The sequence below is a fragment of the Fusarium vanettenii genome, assembly GCF_000151355.1.
Source record: "Fusarium vanettenii 77-13-4 chromosome 5 genomic scaffold NECHAsca_5_chr5_3_0, whole genome shotgun sequence".
NCBI lineage: Eukaryota > Fungi > Ascomycota > Sordariomycetes > Hypocreales > Nectriaceae > Fusarium > Fusarium vanettenii.
This window is the reverse complement of record NW_003315878.1, coordinates 138,486-161,123: the sequence shown is the minus strand read 5'-3', so window position 1 is coordinate 161,123 and position 22,638 is coordinate 138,486. Positions and strand designations below refer to the sequence as shown.

Below are 22,638 nucleotides of genomic sequence, written 5' to 3'. Positions count from 1 at the left end.
ATATGACCTCCTCACAGTCATTAGCTGTCCCCGGCCACAGCCTTTCACCAAAGATGTCCTCGGTTACAAACCACACCTTGCCGAGTCCGGCGACCAAGAGGCCCCTTGAGGCGCGCCACAGCCCAACATCTCCATCCGTTCAGATCCTCCCCACGGGTGTCTGTTTCTGGGTCTCGGTGGCGCTGCTATCTCACCTTGGCTGAACTATATGTCTACCTTCCCCTGTATCCTCCACACGACGCTTGACCTAGGTCGTCTCTGAGCTTGAGCCGTGGCTTGAGATGCTCGTCCAAGTATGGCGTAGTCAATATAGATCCCCCATAATAGGCTTGAGTTCGCCCCCTTGGGCTCGAATTTCCCCAGCAAACGAGCAAGCTCGCCCTTGGACTCGGATTCATTACTCAATGTCTTGCCACTTGTTCTCGCGGTTATCAGATATCCTGTTTCGAAAACTCGGCCGAGACCGACGACTCCTGAGCCCGGCGAGCACCTGGGAGAACCCGCAGGCCATCTCCATCACGACGACAATCACTGTTACCAACGAGAAGAGATGGCGGTCGGACCAAGAGTCGAGCCGCAGGCGGAGGGGTCGCTTGGATACATCATGCTGAACCTCAATATTGCGCTCATCGTCATCACGTCGGTTATTATGACCTTGCGGTTGTATGTGAGGGGTGTCATGATACAGGCTCTTGGGTGGGATGATCTGTTGGCATTTATCGCCTGGGTGGGTTGGTGTTTAGTTGCTTCTGTTGCCCGATTTGGCTCTAATGAAGTGAATATAGGTCCTCGCAGTCACCCACTCTTCTCTAGAAATCGTCGCCGTTGGACATGGAGCTGGATCTCACATAAGTTCGCTCACTCCAGAGCAGCTGAATGCCATCTTCTCGGTATGTCTGAGCCAGACTGGGCTGAAAGCTCACTATTACTGACACGGATGACTTGATAGCTACTACCAATTAATTCACTAATATTCTTCTGGGCAATTGGATTTGTTCGACTGTCTATCCTGGCCTTCTTCCCTCGATTGAATAGAGAGCGTAAGGGTATCTCGATAGTTCTTCAAGAAGTGTATAGCTAACCTGATCTCAGTACGTTTCATGGTATGCGTCTGGATAACAGCCTTCGTCATCATAGCTATTTCTCTAGTCGGATTCTTCTTCTTCCTTTTGGAGTGTAACCCTATCATGTGAGTCTGGTATGTGTCGACTATCATTTTCAGCTCTAACTGTGCGTGTCAGAGATCTTTTCAACACCGGAAAACCGGATAGGAAATGCGTTAGCAGAGAAAAGGAGGCTCATGTTATGTGGTCACACTCTATCGTCGGCTCATGCCTCGACGTTGTGCTCCTTGCGCTTCCCCTCTGGGTGGTCTTTACCAATATGATGACTCGTCCCAAAATCATCAAGCTGACCCTAATCTTTTCCGTTGGCTTCTTCGCCGCCATCACTGCATTTATCAAGACTGGCATGATTCTTACGGCAAACTTTGCCTCGGATCCGTTTGTCTACCTTTAGTTTGCTCATGGAGGTTGTGCTAACACTAAGCTTGCAGAACCTACAACATGATCAGGGTATGTCCCTGGACGGCTCTAGAGATTCACGTTGGTATCTGGTGTGGGTGCTTCCCTGCTCTACAGCCTCTGCTTCGCCTCATGTCTACCAAGCTCAAGCTCCGAAGCCGCTTCGAGAGTCTCAAGTTCTCCCGTGGCAGCGGCTCCAACACTCTTGATGGCGACTGGCGCAACGACGCTAGCTTCGGTAATCCTCACTTTGGGAATTACAGCCAAGGAACGAGAGGAGTGGTATCTGATGCCGACTCGACGACGGGCATGGTGGAGCTTAGAGAGCCCAACAAGGGCATTAGGTTGACGACAGATGTGTTGGTGAAAGTTGAAGATAGGGGTTATACGAGGGATCGAGTCGAGATGAGAACAAGGGCATGGGATGCGGTTTGAAACAGCATTAGACATTTTAGCATATGGCGAGCGAGTTTTTGGGTTTTGGTGTACGGAGTTTCTTCTTGCTTTCTGTGTGCGTCGATATTGGCGATGCATCTCGATGTTCGGCGCCACGATACCCAGGAGCGTTACAGTTCCTTACTATGACCATAGATAAAGGTTATCTTTCTCAATTGCTTTTTTTTTTCTGGGCTCCGTCTTAATATTTGTGCCTCCAATATGGGTCAAATCACACAGAACTCTTCCCGAGATGAGCCATGGCTATGCCCAGGACAAAGAAGGGCTGAGTCCAGCTGAGCCTACATAAGCTAACCATGCCACGTTGTCGGCATTGCCGAGGGGCTATGACCTTCAGTAAACGACTAACCAGGCAGTGCGGTCTCGTAGACACCAAGTTTGCAAAGTCCAGCCGATCCGTGTCTTTATCTAACAGAACAAAGAATACAAGTCGAGGCACACTGGATTCAGAAAGCTGGGAATGGGATCATGCAATAACCTATTGTCGCCTCATTTGAAATGACGCTAAACTGGGTGTGACACACGGATCAATTCTGTTTTTGGGTGTTATCACTTGGTGAGCCAAGGGAGGCACAAACAAAGGATGTCAAGTCCAGCCGTGATCAGCTCACAGACCAACACCCTTTAGTTGGGAACTGCCTAAGTAAATTGCCACTACATTCAATCTAGGAGGCAGTCCGTATTACTGTCATGAGTGAGGGCATTCCTGGGTACTACGAAGGCATGATTACAGTTGATAGTATCCAAGGAGTAAACCCGCCAGCATGAGCATCTATTGGAAGTTATAGTAGTGTCCGCTGTGTGCAACCACAAGAAACCAGGCATGGGTGCTTCCATAAAGCGTTTTCGTCTATGGGGCTTGAGGGTCATTGAGCCCGATCTCTTTGAGAAGCAAGTGCTCTTTGTTGTTGATGACCCTTGACCCTTCCCAAGGTCCCATTCACCCACACAAATTTATAACCTCGAGCTCCCTCGTTATTGTTCTCTTTGAACAAACCCAGGACATCACTTTGACAACGAATCTCCATCTCAAACCACGAAACATTGCGAATTCACAATGAACGGCAACTGGCAACAACAGTCTGACGACGAGACTGAAGACTCGTTTCAACAGACCACTGACACTGACGGAGATCGGCTTGATCAGCAAATTGCGGATTACCACGAAAATCAGGAGAATCGCCAGAGGCATGACTCCGAGTGGTGGGGGACAAGGCACCCGTACCCAGAGAATGGAGATCCTGATCGAGAGTTTATCCATGCACGGAACCCTCCCATCTCAGGTGAGGAGGTTGATGATGCCGTTGCAGCATTCAACAGAGTTGCCACGAACCAAGGCACAGAGGAATTCAACACCCTTAACGTCTCCATGAGGCCTACTACCCCTCCCATGGAGCGGGCCAGGAAGCAGGTGGAGGGTCTAGTTGAGCAAGGCATCGAGGTCACTACGGCACTGAGAGATGAGATCTACGAGAAACACACTCGGGACAGCGGCCTCACCGCTGCTATGCAGGAGTACTGCAGGAACGGAAACGACGTCCCTCACGCCCACGCCAACGAGTTTCTCAAGATGCACGACCGGCTGAAAGCCCTTTTCGCCGAGAAGATGACCGAATCAAGCAAACAGATTCAGGAGCTGAGTGACAACTTTGACGATTACAAAAAGTCCAAAGAGGAGCGGGTTGAGATGCTTGAAGAGAAGCTCAGTGAGTCAGAGACTAAGCTGGCCGAAGCCAAAGACAAGCTGGAGTCTAAACAGAGTGAATTGGACAAGATTAAACAGCAAGGCGGCGAGGATTCGACACAGCAGACCAATGGGACCTCTCAGTCAGAGGAAAAGGTAGCTCGTCTCCTCAAGGAAAAGGCTCGGCTCCAATCCAAGATTGTCATGTACGAGGCTGGCAAAACACGTGAGGAGGTGGAGAGCGTTGCTGGAGGTAAGAAGAACCCGAAACTGTTTGGTTACTTTGCTAACTTGGATAATCTTTGCTTCAGATGAATTCAGGGTGGATGACGAGTACACGGCCGACCTGATCGCAGCCGAAGACCGTGCCAACACAGCAGACCGAGAACGCCAAGCCGGCAACCACTTTCACCAAGAGTTCTACGAGGCCATCAAGGAGAAAGCAGAGCGCTGGGAAGCCAAGGCTATCACCGCTGACAACAACTCGGATCAAGATGGGGCAATGTCGAATGACACAGTGGAACTGCTTCACGAGGTGGCTCGCGATTTGGATGAGATGGTTCTCGGGTTTCAGAGAGGCTGGCCACCGGCTCACGATGCATTCGACGTTGGTCAGATACAACAAGACAACGTCACCAAGGATGCCCTGGAAAGATCCGGCAAAGAGCTGAGAGAGAGTAAGTTAACAATCAGAAGCGAGGCCTTTCCAACGTGCCGCTAATGTAGACTCCAGAGCATGAAGAGAACAAACGACGGATGCAAGACCTAGAACAACAGGAAACTGAAATAAAGGAGAGGCTCGAGGATGTTGCTAAGCTGATAAAGGAAAACGCCGAGAAAAAAGAAGAACTCGAAACGTTGGTCAAAGAAGTCGAGGAGTCACAAAAGAACCTGAAAAAGCCCACGGACGAGGGAACCACAGGAAGCCCGGCGCCATCTTCACCAGGAGAGTTGGTGAAACTAAAGGAAGACCTATCCAAACACAAGGACTGGCTGGCGGAGAAGGATGATGAGAACAATGACCTCAGTCGTGAAAATGACGAGCTGAAGGATCAGGTGAAGAAGCTGGAGGGGGAAAAGGAGAAACTGGAAAAACAACACAAGGAGAAAGATAACAAGGTCAGGAAGCTCGAAAGTGAGAGAACAAGCCTCTGGGATAATAATTCAGAGCTAATCAACCACCGAACTACTCTTGAAGCCGACATCAAGAAGGTCAGGAGCGAGAAGGAGGAGCTGGAGAAGGAGAAGAAACAACTCGAGTCGGAACAGGCGACCAACCAAACTGAGCTTAAGAAGCTCCAAGACGAAAAGGACAAACTGGAGAAGCTCCGACAAGACGAGTCCAAGAAACTCAAGGAGTGTATGACAGCACGACAGAAGAAGGGGGACCTCGAAGGCGACGCCAAGAAGCTTGACGACCTTCGAAAGGAAAAGGAGAAGCTGGAAGCGCAGCATGCGACTGATCAAGACGATTTGGAAAAGGCCAGAGCCGATAACAGAGGTCTAACCAAGGAGAGGGACGATCTACAGCAGAGTCTTGAAAAGAAAGTCCAGGAGACAAAGGGTCTTGAGCAGGAGAAGAAACAAATGCACGTCGACTGCAAGGAAGAAAAGAGGCGGCTCGAGATGAATATCGAAGCCCTGCAAGAAAGACACGACGACAAGGAAAGGGAAGTGGAAGAGCTTCGTCATCAAGGGGATTCCAACTGGCGTTCCGCCGACGCTCTCATCAGGGCCGCCGCCAAGGCCGCCGCAAGGGCAGCCAGAAATGCCGGCAGTCCAGACGATGATGACGACGAAACTCCTACCCTGGGGGGAGCCGAGTTGTCACTCATGGACCGGATCAACTACCTCAACCTATCCGTCTTCCTGAGAACACGCAACTACGTCGAGCTCGCCCTTCGCGAAGGATGCAACAGGCTGGCAAACATGCTTATCCACGACGCCAACAAATGGGCCGAGCAGTGCAGAGAAGATCTCTCAAAGATGAACCCCAGCGTCAACAACCAGGTCCGAGCATCTCTTTACGTCCTCAATGGCCTCAAGAGGGTCATGGTCGCAAAAGACATGAACGAGATCAACAAGGGGGCACGAGAGTTCAAGTACGGACAAAAGATACTCGTCGCCCAAGATTCCGACCCAGCCACGTTTGGTCAACTCATCGATCTCGCCGGCAGCTTGGTCGAGTGGCTAGACAGACTCAATATCTCGCATGACCATCCCGAGATGCGTCGGGGTCTGCAGGTTGACAAGGTTTCTTGGAAGAAGAACATTGAGTTTGTCGTTACGAGACGGGCTAAGCTTCAGAGTGGATTGAGAAATGATCCAAACTTGAAGGCTAGTGTTTTGCGTCGTACTGGCCTTCATTCTCCCCTGACTCCAGAGAGGTGGGGTGATGATGTCGTTCTTGAAGAAGATCTCGGAGACGATGAAGTCGTGTCGCGAAAACGAAGTTCAGAAGACGGTAACTGAGTTCAGGAGTGTTTCTTTCATTTAATGTTTAACGGGGAGGAATTGGAGTCTTTGCAAATTTTGCATGTATTTCTTTCTTTCTTTATGTCGTACCAAACATGTCTCATAGGATCTCAGTCCTTTCCAATGTCATAACCCATATCGTCTACGGTATCCTAATAAGCTCAAACACGTGATGCTGCTTTTTCCATACCGATCCAAATCCGCTTGTAATAACGAAGCGTGTCCTTTTAATATCGTGATTCATAACTCTCTTTAAGGAGCGCTGTAACCGCCATCGATGACAAAGTTGGCACCGGTGGCGTAGGTGGAAGCGTCAGACGCAAGGTAAAGATATGCGCCCTGGAGCTCATGAGGCTCACCCTCGCGTCTATTTCTAGTTAGTCTCTGAGTATCTCCATGTCATCAAGATAAACTTACCCCTGGGGAATCTTGTCGTGCCACATCTGCTTGGTCTCCTGGGGCACAAAGTTGGAAATCTCGGTCATGATGTAGCCGGGAGAAATGGCGTTGGCGCGAGCATACTGAGCCCACTCGACAGCCAAACTCTTGACAAGGTGAATGACACCAGCCTTGGCGGCGTTGTAGGCGGCCTGAAGCTGGGGGATGTTGACGATGCCACCGCTCATGGAAGCAGTGGCAACGAAGCTGCCCGAGGTGTAGTTGGTCAAGGGCTCACCCGTAAGGGTAGTACCCTCGTTCTTCTGGCGACGCCAGTGCTTAGCAGCGGCCCTGGCAGAGTAGTAAGTGCCGTCAAGGTCAGTCTGGACGACATCACGGTAATGGTCGACAGGCCCGTCAACCATGGCGCCCTTGGTCCAGGGGATACCGGCGTTGGCGACAAAGATGTCCAGACGGCCATTGAGGTCCTGGACAGACTGGTCGACAGCCTTCTCAACTGCCTCGGCATCCCTAACATCAACCTGGTAGGCCTTGCCTGTCAATCGGGTCAGCGGAAGGTGATAGCTTTGGGGATAACCTCATGATGGTCAACCAATGTGGACTTACACTGAATGTTGTACTGCTTGGCAAGCTCCTCGGCACGCTCAGGTCCCTTGGAGTTGCTAAAGTACCAGAGAGCAATGTTGGCACCCATCTCGGCGTAGGCCTGAGCAACGGCCCAGCCGATACCGGCGGCAGCACCGGTGATGATGGCAGTCTTTCCCTCAAGGGAGAAGCGCTTCATGATGGATCCGCCATCGATCCAACGCTTGTCATTGTGGATAAAGTTACCTCCGTTGAGTGGGTGAAGATCAGACATGGTGATAGTTGTGTGGAGCTGTCAAGGGTGTTGTGGAAGAAGAATGGATAGAGAGGAGAGAAGGAGAGGAGGACGCGGAGGTTATGAATAGCGGCAGACCGGAGTGCTTCTAGCTCAGATCATGAGCTCCTACACCGAGGAACGGACCCTCATTGATTCAACACTCGTTGGATCGGATCCGCCCCCGTATCTCCTTGCCATTCTCCCGACTTCTCCCCCGTATTGCGGACAATGGGCATCGGACTAGTCGTTTACAAATCCCTGAAGCAACGGTCCACACATGGCACTACGATCCAACAATGGGTTATGCGGCGTCCCGGATAGGAAGTCCCGGGAACAGAGCCTGACGCAACGGCCCCAGACATCACCGCATCTTGGCGAGGGTGGCCCCGCTTCTAGGCTTCCGGAGTACAGCGGTTTGGCTGATACCTGGCGCGAACTGGCATGTGTCGGACGTCGAGTGGTGCGCCAGAAAGCACCGGGGAAACGCGGCGGATGAGCGGTCGACAGAGGTGAACATCTGCTAGAGCATGTACGACGCCGGTCGGCTGGAGACCGATGTTTGGAGCCCTGATCTGAGGGGCGCTGATTGGTCGGCATCCCTGCTTCCGGAACTGCCACCCTGGACCTTGAGGGCCTCACCTTGGAGGTGTAATGGTGCGTCGAGAGAGGCGTCCCTTGCTTGCTGTTGTGTTGGGTGTTAGGTTCATAGGGGACCTGACCTGGATCCCCGACCGCCGCTGGCTGTAAGGGCCACTGTGACGCTCTGCAATGCAATGGCGCCTAGAAACGCCTTCTATTTCTTCAGCTGGGCTTTTAAGCCTTGCCCCGCGCGAGTGAGAAGTGAGGATATCGACAAGGAAGAGGCAAACAATCAGTTCCATCATCTCATGGATCCAAGACCAAAAAGACCCCGACGTCACTGGTGGGGTTACCCCACCATAGCTCGAGGGCAGGAGGGACCTTGCGAAGGTACATGGTACTTGAAGATAGTGGGGGTTCCTCCTCCGTCTTCACCTTCTGTAAATGCTAATGCTAGGGTAGGAACCATCGAGGTCCCGGATATTGGACACCGACACTCCTTCCCATTCCCAGACGCAAGGAGCAGACGCGGGACGCAGATATTTTCTTGCCACGGGATCCGGCGGTTAACTCCCCACGTGCAAAGTCTCTTGCATGAATCATGCCATAATTTGTGACGCCGTTGATAGTCTTACGCTCGTCAATCACCGTCTTTAATCACGGTCAAGGTTTCTTACCAGGTTAAGAGACAGACCACGCGAGCAGGGGTCATCACAGCCGCCCGCCAGAGCAATCCATCACCATCCAACATGTCAGAGGCAAAGACAGAGATTGCGTCCTCTCCAGGGACTGCTCGACCATACGACTCTAAGCTGGGGATCGTGACTGGAGGCTCACGAGGTCTGTCAAGCACCCCATCTTGTCACCGTCTCGTGTCCTTTTTGAGTTGACTCGTCACAAAGGAATTGGTGCGGCTGTTGCTGCTAGATTGGCCGCCAAAGGATGCAATCTACTCCTCGTATACACGTCCGATTCATCGACTGAACCTACCAAGCAGTTCTGCAGTGAACTGTCGTCTTCCCACAAGGTTCAATGCTCTGCTGTGCAGGCCGACTTGAGCAGCCCGGCTGAGGCTGCAGAAAAGATCGTTGAAGCAGCACGATCCTTCTCTGGCTCATACAGCCCGAACAAGCTGTTCCAAATTGATATACTCATCAACAATGCCGGCGTTGCTTCAAATCAGCACATGAATGACCCTAAGCAGGGTCCTATTCAAGAAACCGAGTTTCAACGTGTATACTCCGTCAATGTCCTGGCTCCGCTTCTCCTCACACAAGCTGTCGCCCCGCATCTCCCCGCAAACCGAGCTGGCCGCATCGTGAATGTTTCGAGCGTATCGTCATCCATCGGCTATCAGGGACAGTCCGTCTACGCGGGGAGCAAAGCGGCCCTTGAAGCTATGACACGGACTTGGAGCCGTGAGCTGGCCTCTCGTGCCACAGTCAATGCTGTCAACCCTGGGCCTGCATGGGGAGACATGTATGCGGCCGCCGGAAAGACGTTTTGGGACATTAACCAGCCCTATGTCGACGCAGCGCCCCTGGCGCAATATGACGGCGAGGCTGATGTCCTGGCTATGGCAGGGCCGGACGCCGAGCGCTTCGACCATATCGTACGCGAATCGATGGGTGGCCGACGGCCAGGATTCACGAGTGAGATTGCAGGCACCATCGATATGCTGTGCTCAGCAGAAAGTGGATGGACGACGGGCAGCGTTATCTGTGCTAACGGCGGCATGAAGATGTCTATCGCTTAGAATGTTGCCTACGTTGTCTGGCAAGAGTCCTCCGATCCTGTCGCCATGTGCAAAGGGACGGTATCGACGGGTCGATAGGTCCAAGTTCCCATTGCAATGGTGACATCCGAGACGGCTTCCTGCTTCAACAGGCGGAAAACAAACATTGGAATCTCGCCCACGGCGAAAGTTGCTTTTACCCAGTACAAAAGGACTCGAGCTTCTCCCAGTGAAACCCCACGTGAGGCCATTTCGGCTCGACTTTCGTGCAGGAGGGTTGCCATAGTCGTTGGTCGAGCAAGTGTGTATGTGTGAGATGCGAATTCACTATCCGCACAGGCAACCACACACGAGGAGGCCCACGGAGGAACTGTCCCTCTTGAAACCCAACTCAGCCTGGCCCGTCGGGTAGTTGCTGAAATGGAGGCCCCTCCCGTCATTCCGCCGTGTGCCCAGAGGACGGGGCAGGACCGTTGTGTCTCTCAATGCGGTGAAACAGCCAACACAATCAGAGCAGAAAAGGAGATGCAATGGGGTTTCAGTTCTCCAGCCCTTCTGTGTTCTATTCTCAGATTCACGCCTTGGACGGGTTGCGGCATCACTGACACGGTGGCGTTTGCTGAAGGTTGCTTCAGTGGCTGACCATGATATTAAACGGAACATGTATCATGCCGAAGATGTTGAAACGAAGCATTCTCCGAAAGATGATGAGTGTAGCCATGATTTCAGGGATCTGGAGCCTATGTGCGATGCAACGAAACACGGTTAGCAGACTCGAAAACTCTGTCAGCTTGACAAAGCAGGCCTGGATTCTCTGTCATCCGTCACATCTGGGGTAGAAACCGAAGATACACAGGATGGCCCTACAAGATCGAGTCCTAAGCCTTCACGTTGTTCTGATTCGCTGGCAAAGCGACAAGACAATGTGAGATGCAAGAGGTGCCAATATCGACTCAGGAGTAAGACATTCCGCGTCCTTTCTCGAATCTGACCAAGATTGTCTGGGGCGAATATTGGATTTGATACGAAGTCGGAGCCGGAGAGTGCGAGATCTTGAACCATTCCCTTCCATGGCAACTCTTCAAACCAGCACACTTGTTGGCCTGGAAGATCAGGTTGAATGGCTGGTTGGCGCACAAAGTTGGTGACACAGCAGGCACTACATCTGAGTGCCTTGGATTTCTCCTCCAACCAAGCTTGCGCAAACAGTTTACGGACAAGTCATTGGCTGTGTGGCGAAATGTCACCGCGTGGACACTACGGGGTGAGCGGATGTTTCGCCATCCCTAGTTCCCACAAGACAGGAGGGATATTGTTAAAGAGAAAAAAATTGACTGCAAGAGGGCTAGGGATGTGTTTTATGGCTGCTTTGATCTCACCGTACCCATGCTGATAGTTGGGAGAGTATCGATCTCCTCGACTTGGTTGGCTCTCACGATCAAATGCAACCCTTGTCTTCTCGATGGTTCAAACTCTCCTTGACAGGAACCAGGGACCAGGAACAGAGTTTGAAGGCGACCCACATCCCGAGAGACGGTTGTCTGTCAGTCTCTTCTAGCCTCTTGGCTTAGAAGATGTTGCGAGTCGAGATGTTTCCACCGAGGAACCGCCCGATGATCAGCGCCGGCTTAGACACCGGCACATTGGGTTTACCGACTCTGCAATTTGTCCCGAGCTCGTATGTCTCATCCTATATCTTGAGTCGTTTGTTGTGAGCAGTTTTGCAGGTCGAGCCGTTTGGTTGAAGGTGACAGACTGTCTCAACCTTGAGCGCCCTAGGGCAGCACCAAGGTTGAGCAACTGGTCCGATGACAACGAGACACGGGTGCGTGATTTCTTCGGGTACCTGAGAGGTTATTTGTCTAGTTTGCATAGATGGAGACTATCCATCTGGCCATGTGGTTTGTCTAGATCCACAGGTTGTTGACCGACAAGACTGACTCGCCCCTAGCCGCCATGATTCATGCCAGTTGCCGAGGGTTCAAGATAACTGACCACACAGCTGCCAGTTGGCTGTCATCAGTTTGACTGAACTTCTACGTGTCGGCTTCCCGAATCACGGGTAGTGCATCGACCCGGCAGATCCTTCACGGCTTTGTCTGCAGCCCATGAGCCCTACGCCCGATATCACCACACTTGACTCTCCGTGGAGACCCTCTTGTTTCAAGTTTTCCCGATGCCTCTCCACACATACACTCTTAACTGTGTGGGACACAGCATGACCGACGAGTCAAGAGGGGAGGGATTCAGTAGATAAAGACGAGCAAGCAGCCCTCAGTTTCGAGGTTTTCCGCGCATCACTTTCACTTACTCTCGCTGTCCACCACCGTGCTACTTCGGAGATTGAGTCTCTGATACACTCCTTGATCACTCTCTTCACGTTCGTTGTGTCCTGTCATACTGCGCACACAGGTCACAGTCTCACTCGTTAGAAAGCTTGACTGAGACTCCTGCCTCTTTGCCTTCTTTTAAACCACACTTTTCTCCCTGCTGCCTCTGGAAGGCCCTTTTACTCGTCCTCTCGTTAAAATCCCTTGCTCCTTACACAGCTATCATGGCGGGCGGACACGCTGATCCGGCGTTTCTCGCCAAGCTCGCCCGGCGCAAGCAGATGAACTTTGAGTCTATGGCCATCTTTGCAGGGGCCATGGCTGGACTCTTTTGCCTCTTTGCGTTTCCTCATCTTCTAAGACGGATCGGAGCTGGACTCGGTGCTTCACGAAAGTCGAATGCTGTTACTCGGTTTTTTAGGTATGAGACTTTCTTCCCTTGGGGAAAGATGCTGTAGCTGACGATGCGGTAGAAAGATCAGAGGTGCCTGTCTACAGGAGTTTCCTTGGGTACCTTCAGGGGCGCACCTGATCCTCATCACTGCTTACCTGGCTATCAACGTTATTGTCACTTTCACCAACATCGACAACCAAAACATGTCGCTCCTCTCTAACGTGGCATCTCGAACTGGATGGTAAGTATCATGGCCATTTCCTTGTGTTCACTTACTGACAGGAGCAGGATGGGTATCGCCAACCTACTCATTACCATCTTCCTGTCTCTCAAAAACACTCCCCTGGCCATCTTGACAGCTTCATCCTATGAGCGTCTCAACATTCTCCATCGTGTAGCTGGCTACACAACCCTTATCTTTATTATTGTTCACTCATGCGCCTATGCTGCCATGTTCGGCATGCAGGGCCTTATCAAGCGCCTCACTGAGCGGGACGAGATCTTTGGAATGGTTGCTACGGGCTCGTTCCTAGTTCTCTCCATCACCGGCGCTGTTCTTCGTTCTTGGTGGTACGAACTTTTCTACTACATTCATGTGACTTTCTGGATTGTCGCCATCATCACGACTGGTCTTCATCAGCCCGAGCCGAGCAAGAAGGTCCTCTACGCTGCGGCTGTCGCTGGTGGGATCTGGTTCTTGGAACGTATTGTTCGTTTCATTCGTATTGTTATCAACAGCACCAACAATACCGTCACTCTTATGCCTCTCCCCAATGGCGGCACTCGAGTGACTCTTGCAAAGGCGCCCCTTAGGTCCGCCCCAGGCAAGCACGGCTTCCTCTGGATCCCAGCCGCCCGCGCCGCCGAAACTCACCCCTTCACCATCGTGGCCACAAACCCTCTCGAGTTCGTCGTCGCTGCACACGATGGGTTTACCCAGACGCTGCACAAGTACGCTCTCCAGAGCCCGGGGATCAAGCTCAAAGCGTCGGTCGAGGGTCCTTACGGCGCTTTTCCCGACGCGAGCAAGTATGACAAGGTTGTCCTCGTGGCAGGGGGCAGCGGAGCGAGCTTCACTGTCGGCGCGGCGCTCAACATGCTCGAGAAACTTGGTGAGGAAGACGTGAAGGAGGTTGAGTTTATTTGGATGATTAAGAATCAGAGTAAGTCGTATTCTTGAAACTTGAAGAATCATAACATCTGACCGAGGGATTTAGCATATCTCACTTGGTTCTCTGACCACCTCGAGACTCTTCGAAGTGACCGTCGGATCTCTGTCAAGGTCTACGTGACACGCGTCTCGGCAACCGAAATTGACACCGAGAAGCCCCCCTCGACGTCCAACTCGTCGTCAAACTGCACTTTTGTAGATTCAGATCCTGAGAAGGAGGCTCTTCCACGACTCACGACCCCAAGGCTGTCGGCAGACATTGAAAAGGAAGGCTTCTCGTCGCCTACCGAGTCCCCTGCCTCACCTAGCGCCGACTCCACCATGGAATTTCCTAGCGAAATTCCTGTCATGTATGGTCGACCTGACGTCGCTTCTCTCATCCATGGTGCGGTTGACGGCGTCTCCTCGGACAAGCGTGTGTTGGTCATGGGCTGTGGGCCTCGATCACTCATTTCCACGGTCCGCAACGTGACGGCCGAATGTATCACGTCTGATGGACCAAGCGTGGAACTGCATTGTGAGCAGTTTGGCTGGTAGAGGCTCCTTGATCAAAGAATGTCATTGGTGGTTGATCAAATAGAGGATGATGTTGATGCAAGCTCATGACGGAATGATCTGTTGGTGCCTGTTAAGGCCTTCATTATTCGATTACACATGAAGTAAATGAAACAACACGACTGATGATTGAACAATGAAACGTGATTCTCATGATGGCGACCTTTTTTGCCGCGAATTCTTGAAATATTCTGATTCTGCCACGTAGGGCATCCTGTACCATATAGACCGATTTCATATCGTCGTCCATATATATGTTCGTGTAAAAAAAAAAAAAAAAAGAGGTATATGTACCGATATCCCTTCAATAAGAGATATCCTGGGTATATAGAAAACATTTCATCCGTCATTGATCCAAACGACGCCCCCTACCCCCCTTTTTTCGCTGTTTATTTATCCAAGAGGTAAGAATGAGAAACATGAGGTATAGAAGAAGAAAAAGGGAAAGGTCATGAACATTAGTTTGATCGTGATATAACACCATTATTGTCCTCATTATGCTGCACAGAGGGCTGTGATGAGCGACGCCGTGATCCGAGGAACTTGGCGCCAATACCCCTAGTGCCTTTAGACACCATGTCGAGAAAGCCCTGTGACTTTTCCTTCATCGAGGTCGTCCGGCGCATCCTCTCGACAATGATCGTCTCCCAAGGGGAGGGTGCCTCTTCGTCTGGCCGGCTGAGGGCATCGCGTACAGCTGGACAAGGGTCGACCAGCTTCTTGGCATCAGAGGCGAACTCGAGAAAGATCGGGTAAGCCATCATGACAGCCTGCAAAGCGATGACGACGGAAAAGGCAATCTTGACAGTGCCGCCGTGCTTGATGATGCCGTACATGACAAAGGGGAAGAAGGCAGGGCCAGATCCACCCATGGTGATGAAGGCAGCAGCGCGCTTTGTGCGTCTACCTTGGCCACGAAGGCCAACGGCAAAGATGAGGGGATAGATGGGGCCCTCGAAGAAGTAGAAGAGGACGATGGGGATGACGAGGAGGTTCGGGTTGGGAGGACGGACAACCACGGGGAGTAGGGCGAAGAGGAAGCACATGGCGATGCATGTGGTGAGGACTGTGCGAGGTTGAGGGAGTCGAGCGTGGAAGACGGAGAGGTAGGTGAAGCCAGCTGCCATAAATCTCGAGACGGCAAAGGCAGTGTGAGCAATGAGGAGGTAGTCGGGTATAGAGAGAGCGATGCCGTGAGGCTTATCGGGGTTGCTTGTCTCGCTGGCGCCATTGGTCGCTTCCTCACCCGTATCGACGTGGTCGGGGAGGATGGAAATCATGAGGCTCTTGAAGTAGATGCTGTTGCACTCCTGAGCAGCGACGTACGTGTACTGAGCGATGAAGGCCAAAATGACGCTCCATGTGCGCAGTTGAAAGCCGCACGTCTTTCTCTGGGGGTCTGTAGGGAGGTGCTTGGCTGACTCTTCCAATTCGCGGTCGCTGACTTCTGGAAGAGGCATGTAGTAGAAGAACAGCCCCAGGGCAACGCAGAGCAATGTGATGCCAAGATATGTCCACTGGACGTTGATGAGAGACATGCTGGTCGTGTTGTCCTGCTCAGCAATACCCTTGAAAAAGACCTTCTGGGCAAGTAGGCCACTTAGAACACTGCCAATGCCTTGGATTCCTTGAGCAAGAAGCACACGCGTCTCGCCATATTCAGGGGGGCCACATAGTATCAAGAAGGCGTTTGCCCCGACCTCCAAGACGGAAAGTCCAAAGCCAACAACAAAGTTGCTAAGCATGAAGCCTGGGTAAGATTGAGTGACGGCAGAGGGCCAGAAGATGATGGTTCCAATGCCATAGAAGCAGAGGCCAACAATAAAGGTCACTTTGAACCCGCCCACGCTGTCATGGCCGTTGCGCTTGTGACGCCTCGATCGGTTATGCTCGTCTCTTCGAAGGATCCATTCACCCACGAGTAGAGGGCCAAAGAAGTAACCACCTCCAAAGTATACCGAGGTCATACCCAGCGTTTCAGCGGTAGTCATATTGTTGACGGACGCAATGACATTGTTGAGCGTGTTCAAGAGGCCATATGAGATGCCCCAGAGTAAAAAGAGGATCGAGACAATGGTGCAGTACTTGAAAGACTCCTTCTTGTTGCACTTGAGCATACTCTTGGGTCTAGCCATGTTGACAAAGCCAAAGTAGACGCCTTCTCCAGTTCCTGTCGAAGAAGTCAAGGTGGTCGAAGTCTGAAAGGTAGTCGTCCCTTGCTGAGGAGAATTGGCTAGTGGAGGTGCTGTCACCGTTGGTTCATCGAATGGCGTCGTCAAGAACTCCATGGCGCTCATGGGGGCGTCTGCCGGTAGGGGGGATTGGACGCCGGGACGCGCCACTGGCGGAGGAGGCTGCACGCTGGCGCGATGGCCCGTTGAAGGCGTGTCTGAATCATTGGGGCCCTTGGATAGACTGCTCCTGCTTCCATTGGGATCGTACAGCATGGAGGGGAGCAGCTTGAGAACAAGAGGTTTCAATGTCGGGACACAGGCGCAAGTCATTCCAACATTGACCTCGACAGCACTCCACATGAGTGATAGTGAAGCGTTCCAGGCAAAATCAGTCTGGCCGCCGAATCTCGACTGAGGGTCACCGCTGGCGCCGGTGGGGACCTTGGTGATTGCTTGCTGGAGGTAGTAGATCCGTATCACATCGACAACCGTGACAAAGATACCAACGGTGAAAGTAAGAACGAGAATCGTTTTTTGGCGCGAGGGCAAGCGCATGCCGGTGAGAACAGGTATAGGCAGGGCGAGGATGGCCAGATCGGTTACTATATTAACCGGGGAGGAGCAGATGAATTCGGTGAGCAACGGTATGCACTTGGAGCGGTCGTCATAGGCGGGATCCCAGGCGGCGGCAGTTGGACGGCATTGAAAGACGTTCATAAAGGTGAGGATTATGCCGGCAAGATTAACAATGGCAAGGACAAGCCAGGATGCGAAGCGTAGGACCCTTTGTGTGTGCTTGGCTAATCGCAGGTAGAATATCAAGATGGACGTCTTGGTGGCCATCAAGGCGGGATTGTACAGGATGGAAAAGACGTATTCGCAACGGCGGAGAGCGGGCCTCCGGCTCTCGTCGATGTTGACGTCGTGCCTTCCGAGGCCATTGTGAACTCCAAAGCAGATGGTGAAGGACAAGAAAAAGGCAAACAGCCATGCGAGCATCATGACGCGGTCATCCCAGGTAATGTTGCGGACGATAAATGTACGCGAGACCATGCGGGCAGCGACAAAGACGGTGGCGAGGACGAGGGTCGCGGTGGTGACGGCGAAGACGGCCGGCCCGCGATCGGGGAAGCCTCCATTGTCGGCGGAGGAGGCCGAGTCGGACATGTCGAGGTTGGGTTAGGCGACATGGGACTCGTAGAGAGTCGTCGAGAAGAAGAGGGAGGAGGTTAGCTTGAGAAGCTCGAGTCGCAAATAGACGGGCGTGCCATTTCTTCGGGAAGAGTGGGTAGCCCGAGGACAGGGATTTGAGTATATGCGAGGGCTTTTGAATCGAAAGAACCGGTCAAGATGGTCGGGCCAAGGTTCGAGTTATATCAAGTTGTTCGGTTAATGTTGGGTTTATAAGCTTGAGTCGCGTGGGCCGGAGAATCGTGGGATGGGATATATCGGATGACGACGGAAGGATGAGAGCAAAGGAGAAGAAGGAAAGTAGCAATTGCTTTAAATTTTGTCAATATGAGCCAAGCAAAAAGCAAGGCCGACCCGCCCCGAGGTTCTGGATCGCGAAAGGGGAGCACAAGAAAAGGGTTTCGTCAGGTTGGGCAGAGTGAGAAAAATAATCGACAACGTCTGGGGGGGTCGACGTTTGAATGGCGGCGGCAGCGGCAGCAACGTAACAGCGCGGGAGGGTGGATCTTGGAGTGTAAAAAAAAAAAAAAACCGGGGGAGTTCAGCCACCGACAGTCAAGCAATGAGGCTAAAAAGGGACCCAGCTTTGCCAGCTAATGGTGGGGGGGCAGTTGACATTGAACGGTAAATCAAACGGTGAGAGGATGAAGATCTTCCATTTCAATTTTGTAATAAGGACAAGGTCAGGGACAATCAAATCCACATCTTGTTTGAATTGACTCGAGGGCTCCAGGTACCCGAGTCCTGCCAAGGCCACAATGACAGCCTCTTGGGATGGCCATCGAGTTCGAGTTGCATGTAAAGAGGTCACTAAAGACATGCTAGTGACAGATGCTAGCTTCCCAAGCCCCCTCCAAGACGGGACAAGAAACGGATACGAAAATGCGGGTGATGCTGTCGTTACATGCAACCTTGTTTTCTACTCTACAGTACTCTACAGTACTCTTTTCCTCAGAGGGCATCGGCCCTTACTTACGTACAATTCTGATGCCATCGTTCGCTTATTGTAAAGAGGGGGAAATAATAAACATCCCATCCCATCTTTCAAGGTCCCTAAAAATCCCTCGCACCAAAAGAGAACTCTCCCCAAAAAGAGGGTGCCGGTGACGACGGATGGTGGCTCCGATAGCTTGGGAGTTGGTGGCTCTTGGCTTTTGGCTGATGGTGGCTTTTCTTGGGGGGCAGATCTCGTCTCGTTCGTCATCATCACTGCCACCCTCTTTTCCGCTGTCTTCAGCCTTTAAAGCCCGTCAGCAACAAAACTGGTGATGGTTCGCTTTCGCTTTCGGTCCTTTGTCGCAGCCAACATCTGCCGATCGAGACACACATCATCATCACACAACCTTTATTTGTCTCCCCAGAGTCTCGGTCTCTACAATTGACCTGCGGCTCCGCGCGCGGGTTGATTCATGATGGAGGGTTCTAGCTGACAGTGGCTGACTGACATCCTCCATTGCAAGCCACGCGCCTTCATTTCCCGCTACTGCTGCCGTTGCCGTTGCCGTTGCCGCTCACTTTGTGTCTGTCTCCCCCCGCTCCCGTTCTTCTTCCCTCCGGATTGTCTTGTACTTCACTTGTATCTTGGAGAGTTGTATCAACCATACGTCATTTTGTCTTCGGCTATCTCGAACGGGATGCACCAAGCTTTTGCCAAACCCTGATCATCGCCCTCCATTTCCCAACGTTCAAACGGCTTAAGTTGCCAAAACTCAAACTCCGCGCACTACCACGCGAGTGCGGAATTTACTCCTTCAGCCCAGCTGAGATATCCGTCCTTCTTTTTCCGCCATCTTTCGCCTCCCGTCTCTCACCGCAACTACAAAAGGAAAAAAAAACTTGCCTAACAAATAAAACAAAACGTTCCCCGCCTGCAGCCAGCGGCCGCCGCCCCCCAATCTGCACTGCAACTAGGTCACGAGTCTTGAACCCCTCCTCCCCTTCGCTGTCTTTTATCCCGCTGCCTGTTTCTGTTCTGACAGCGAGCAAATCACCTCACGCACACACACTTGGTCAAGTCATGTTGCGCCTCTCTGTCATCAGGCGTACCCCTCTAGACACCTGTCACGCTAGTTCTGTCTCCGATTGTCCAGATCACCCCCCTCGTAGCCGAGACAAACGCAGTGCTAGCCATGCAGGTGTGAAGAGTTGTCTTGGTGGTGATCCTGCAACCACGTATACTTGCATTAAGCTATCCATTGCCAACGAAGTAGAAAAAGGCACGAGGTGGCAAAAAAATGAGCCCTACCCCAGCAACTGCCCTTTTCTAACCAATATTTGAATTTGTTGGGTTTCAATTGTGATTCCTGTTGTGAATACCGAGGCTCTCCGGCTTCGAACTCCCAACTTCGGACGGAGCTGGAAACGGCTAGCTCCGAAATTTCGGAGCTCCGGCCTCTGACCTCCGGGCTCCGGCTCATGAGCGGGTAATTACCAATCACCGCTCATGGCGACATCTCCCATATCATGAGTGCCAGCTTCAACCTGGCCAAATTGTCTCGTCTTGACCGCCTATACTCCGGCATGAATTATTAGGTCATCTAAGTGCAGCGGTCAAGCCCGCACTGTTCTGGCCCTTCTTTGGTCACGTTGCTGATAACTTCGGCGCTTGTGCCTCTTCACTCCCGCATCCCGCATCATGACTTCCGTTCCGCAACCTCCGTCTCCCGGCGCCGCCCCGGGTCCGTCCTCGGCGGCGTACGGCGTTCACGACCTCCGTGATCATGATGCCGCAGCCTCTGAAGAGACACCGCTCCTCATGAGTTCCGCCTCCAGCATCAGCTCCCGGACATACTCACTATACTCGCCCAAGACTACCACCACAACCGGCCATGTCGAAGATGCAGACCCAACACAAGCCAGACCGCCGATTCGGTCGGCAAGGGCCCTCGCCATCACCTTTAGTCTTGGGCTTCTCATCTTCCTGCAAGGTACGAAAGTCTCACCGCCATGGCGCTAGCTCACCCCCTTGAGGTGCCCATGACAGGTCTCGCTAACACTCCCCAGCCTCCAACATGTCCGGCATGACCCTCATCCAGGGCACCGTTGCCGCCGAGCTAGGCGCCTACGAGGCGTCGGCCATGTGGTTCAGCAGCGCCTACATGATCCCCATGTCTTCACTCACCCCCATCGGCGGCCGCCTGGCCACCATCTTCCCCACTAGGACACTCGTCCTGCCCGTGGCGACGCTCATGGCAGCCGGCAGTCTACTATGCGCCTCTGCTAATTCCTTTGCCGAGTTTGTCGCGGGAAGGATAGTGGCGGGCATGGGCGCCGCTGGGGTCATGACATTGGCTGTGGTTCTGACGTTGGAACTGCCGAGCGACAAGACTAGGGGGATAGTCATGGGCTTGATCAATGCCGGCTTCACTCTGGGTGTTTCCTTTGGCGCTGTGGTTTACGGTGGATTAATGCCCCTTGTGGGATGGGTAAGTGAAAAGATGGATCTGAGAGACAACATATTTGACCAATCGCTGATACACCACAGCGACCCTTGTTCTGGGCTCAAGTCCCTTTCGCCTTTGTTGCAGGCCTAGGAGTCTACAACAGTCTTCCTCACTCTTTAGACTCGAGGGAAACTCCCAAGGGTTCTATTAGAGAAAAGCTTGCGCGAATTGATTACCTTGGGGCGATACTATTGGTGAGTTCATTGTGATACTATCGCGAGTCGCTCTCGGACTAACAAATGTCAACTCAAGACCACAACCATTGTACTCTTCCTCTACGGTCTCGCAGACAAGATTCAAGCCCTCCCTCTCATTCTCTCTCTCATCACTCTCACCTTCTTCCTGATCGTGGAGTACTATCTCGCCGCAGACCCGGTGATACCTATCAAGGTACTCTCCTCCCGGGGCATCCTCCTCTCGTGCCTCGCGCAGACGGGCTTCATGTCGGCCCGCTGGAGCGTGCTCTTCTACGCGCCAATCTTCATGCTCGCCGTCCGAGGCGCCGCTCCCGCAGCTGCAGGGTCGATCCTGATCCCGACCAACATAGGGTTCGGCCTTGGCGGCGTCCTCGTTGGCTGGCTTCACGTACGCCGCAGCGGTGCATTCTGGCTCCCGTCGATGGCGTCCCTGGCCCTGTTCAGCCTCAGCCTGTGTGCCCTCTCGCTTGCGGGCACTGCCGAGCTGCCGGTTGTCGTCTTCATCCTGGTCGTCTTTGTCAACGGCATGGCGACGGGGGGCGTGTTGAACTACACTCTGGCGCATACGCTGCATCTAAGCCACGACGACACTCAGTACATTGCCACGAGCCTCATAGCCACCTTTAGAGGGTTCGGGGGTAGCTTTGGCACGGCGATAGGCGGGGGCATCTTCTACCGCCTTTTGAGGAGTGGCCTAGTCTCCGGGTTCCTGCAGCTCGACGGTGGAGATGAGCTGAGCCATGACCGGCAAAGGCTAGTTTCCAACCTTTTAAGCTCACCGGGGCTGGTCCATGGAGGTGACCTGAGCATCGCAGAACGAGAAATCGCGATACAAGGCTATGCCGGTGCTTCACGGGGAGTCTGGACAGCTGCGGCCGCTCTGGGTCTCGTGGTGGTTGCGATTCAAGCGGCCACGGGGTGGACATCACCGAGCGAAGAGGATGAGGAGACGTCAGCAAGGGACATGGATTCCGAAAACGAGCATGTCGGTGAAGCGGAGATTTGAATACGAGTGTTATCAACTCAACTCTCGAAACTCGAAACTATCCGTCTGTCGATTTATACTTTTAGATATGGTCTGGTCTTGAGAATATCCTATATGGCGTGTTGCTTGCAAGTTTAAAACCAAAAGTGCATGAGGCTGAAGATTTTAAGTTGATGGCGTAGGAAGGACCTTTTGGCATAGACTTTTCAATAATACAGGCCGATATGACACTGACCAACTGTGTCTGGCTGTCGCTCCGACAATTCAACCAGGGTATCCCTTCTAGCCACCCGCGCGCGTTCCCCTTTCCACTGGAATCCGTGCTGTAGGAACCCATGCGAGTCAACGACGGCACTTACCGTGTAATCCTTTCATGGCGGTGCATGTGTGTGTTTTGCATAAAGCGCATAGCGACCAATCACAGCAACTCTGACGATGCTCCGTGCCTCGCTCCAACGAAATGCTTGCCCGATTCTCCCAAGCTC

At 52.6% G+C, this 22,638-nt stretch overlaps 7 protein-coding genes across 7 annotated transcripts; 5 read left to right on the top strand and 2 right to left on the bottom strand.

The window, feature by feature from the left end:
* Positions 1-604: 604 nt before the first annotated feature.
* NECHADRAFT_80242 (uncharacterized protein) lies at positions 605-1,958 on the top strand (the record flags this gene model as incomplete). The annotated part of the gene is made up of 7 exons (XM_003051049.1): positions 605-727; positions 786-890; positions 1,059-1,091; positions 1,176-1,189; positions 1,242-1,502; positions 1,556-1,574; positions 1,641-1,958. 7 exons carry the CDS (start codon positions 605-607, stop codon positions 1,956-1,958), a joined length of 873 nt encoding a protein of 290 aa, XP_003051095.1.
* Positions 1,959-3,036: 1,078 nt separating this feature from the next.
* Positions 3,037-6,135, top strand: NECHADRAFT_80241 (uncharacterized protein; the record flags this gene model as incomplete). The annotated part of the gene is made up of 3 exons (XM_003051048.1): positions 3,037-3,916; positions 3,975-4,340; positions 4,427-6,135. 3 exons carry the CDS (start codon positions 3,037-3,039, stop codon positions 6,133-6,135), a joined length of 2,955 nt encoding a protein of 984 aa, XP_003051094.1.
* Positions 6,136-6,184: 49 nt separating this feature from the next.
* Positions 6,185-7,441, bottom strand: NECHADRAFT_69214 (uncharacterized protein). The gene is made up of 3 exons (XM_003050668.1): positions 7,144-7,441; positions 6,556-7,072; positions 6,185-6,505 (listed from the first exon to the last, which is right to left on the bottom strand). The coding sequence occupies exons 1-3, from the start codon at positions 7,394-7,396 to the stop codon at positions 6,391-6,393; spliced, it is 885 nt and encodes a 294-aa protein (XP_003050714.1). The 5' UTR covers positions 7,397-7,441; the 3' UTR covers positions 6,185-6,390.
* Positions 7,442-8,727: 1,286 nt separating this feature from the next.
* On the top strand, positions 8,728-9,734 carry NECHADRAFT_41441 (uncharacterized protein; the record flags this gene model as incomplete). The annotated part of the gene is made up of 2 exons (XM_003051047.1): positions 8,728-8,818; positions 8,881-9,734. The coding sequence occupies 2 exons, from the start codon at positions 8,728-8,730 to the stop codon at positions 9,732-9,734; spliced, it is 945 nt and encodes a 314-aa protein (XP_003051093.1).
* Positions 9,735-12,267: 2,533 nt separating this feature from the next.
* Positions 12,268-14,145, top strand: NECHADRAFT_41555 (uncharacterized protein; the record flags this gene model as incomplete). Its single annotated transcript, XM_003051046.1, has 4 exons — positions 12,268-12,464; positions 12,517-12,678; positions 12,726-13,600; positions 13,655-14,145. The coding sequence occupies 4 exons, from the start codon at positions 12,268-12,270 to the stop codon at positions 14,143-14,145; spliced, it is 1,725 nt and encodes a 574-aa protein (XP_003051092.1).
* Positions 14,146-14,621: 476 nt separating this feature from the next.
* On the bottom strand, positions 14,622-17,504 carry NECHADRAFT_40730 (uncharacterized protein; the record flags this gene model as incomplete). Its single annotated transcript, XM_003050667.1, has 1 exon — positions 14,622-17,504. The coding sequence occupies one exon, from the start codon at positions 17,502-17,504 to the stop codon at positions 14,622-14,624; it is 2,883 nt and encodes a 960-aa protein (XP_003050713.1).
* Positions 17,505-20,163: 2,659 nt separating this feature from the next.
* Positions 20,164-22,174, top strand: NECHADRAFT_40720 (uncharacterized protein; the record flags this gene model as incomplete). The annotated part of the gene is made up of 4 exons (XM_003051045.1): positions 20,164-20,455; positions 20,532-20,953; positions 21,013-21,165; positions 21,224-22,174. The coding sequence occupies 4 exons, from the start codon at positions 20,164-20,166 to the stop codon at positions 22,172-22,174; spliced, it is 1,818 nt and encodes a 605-aa protein (XP_003051091.1).
* Positions 22,175-22,638: the final 464 nt, after the last annotated feature.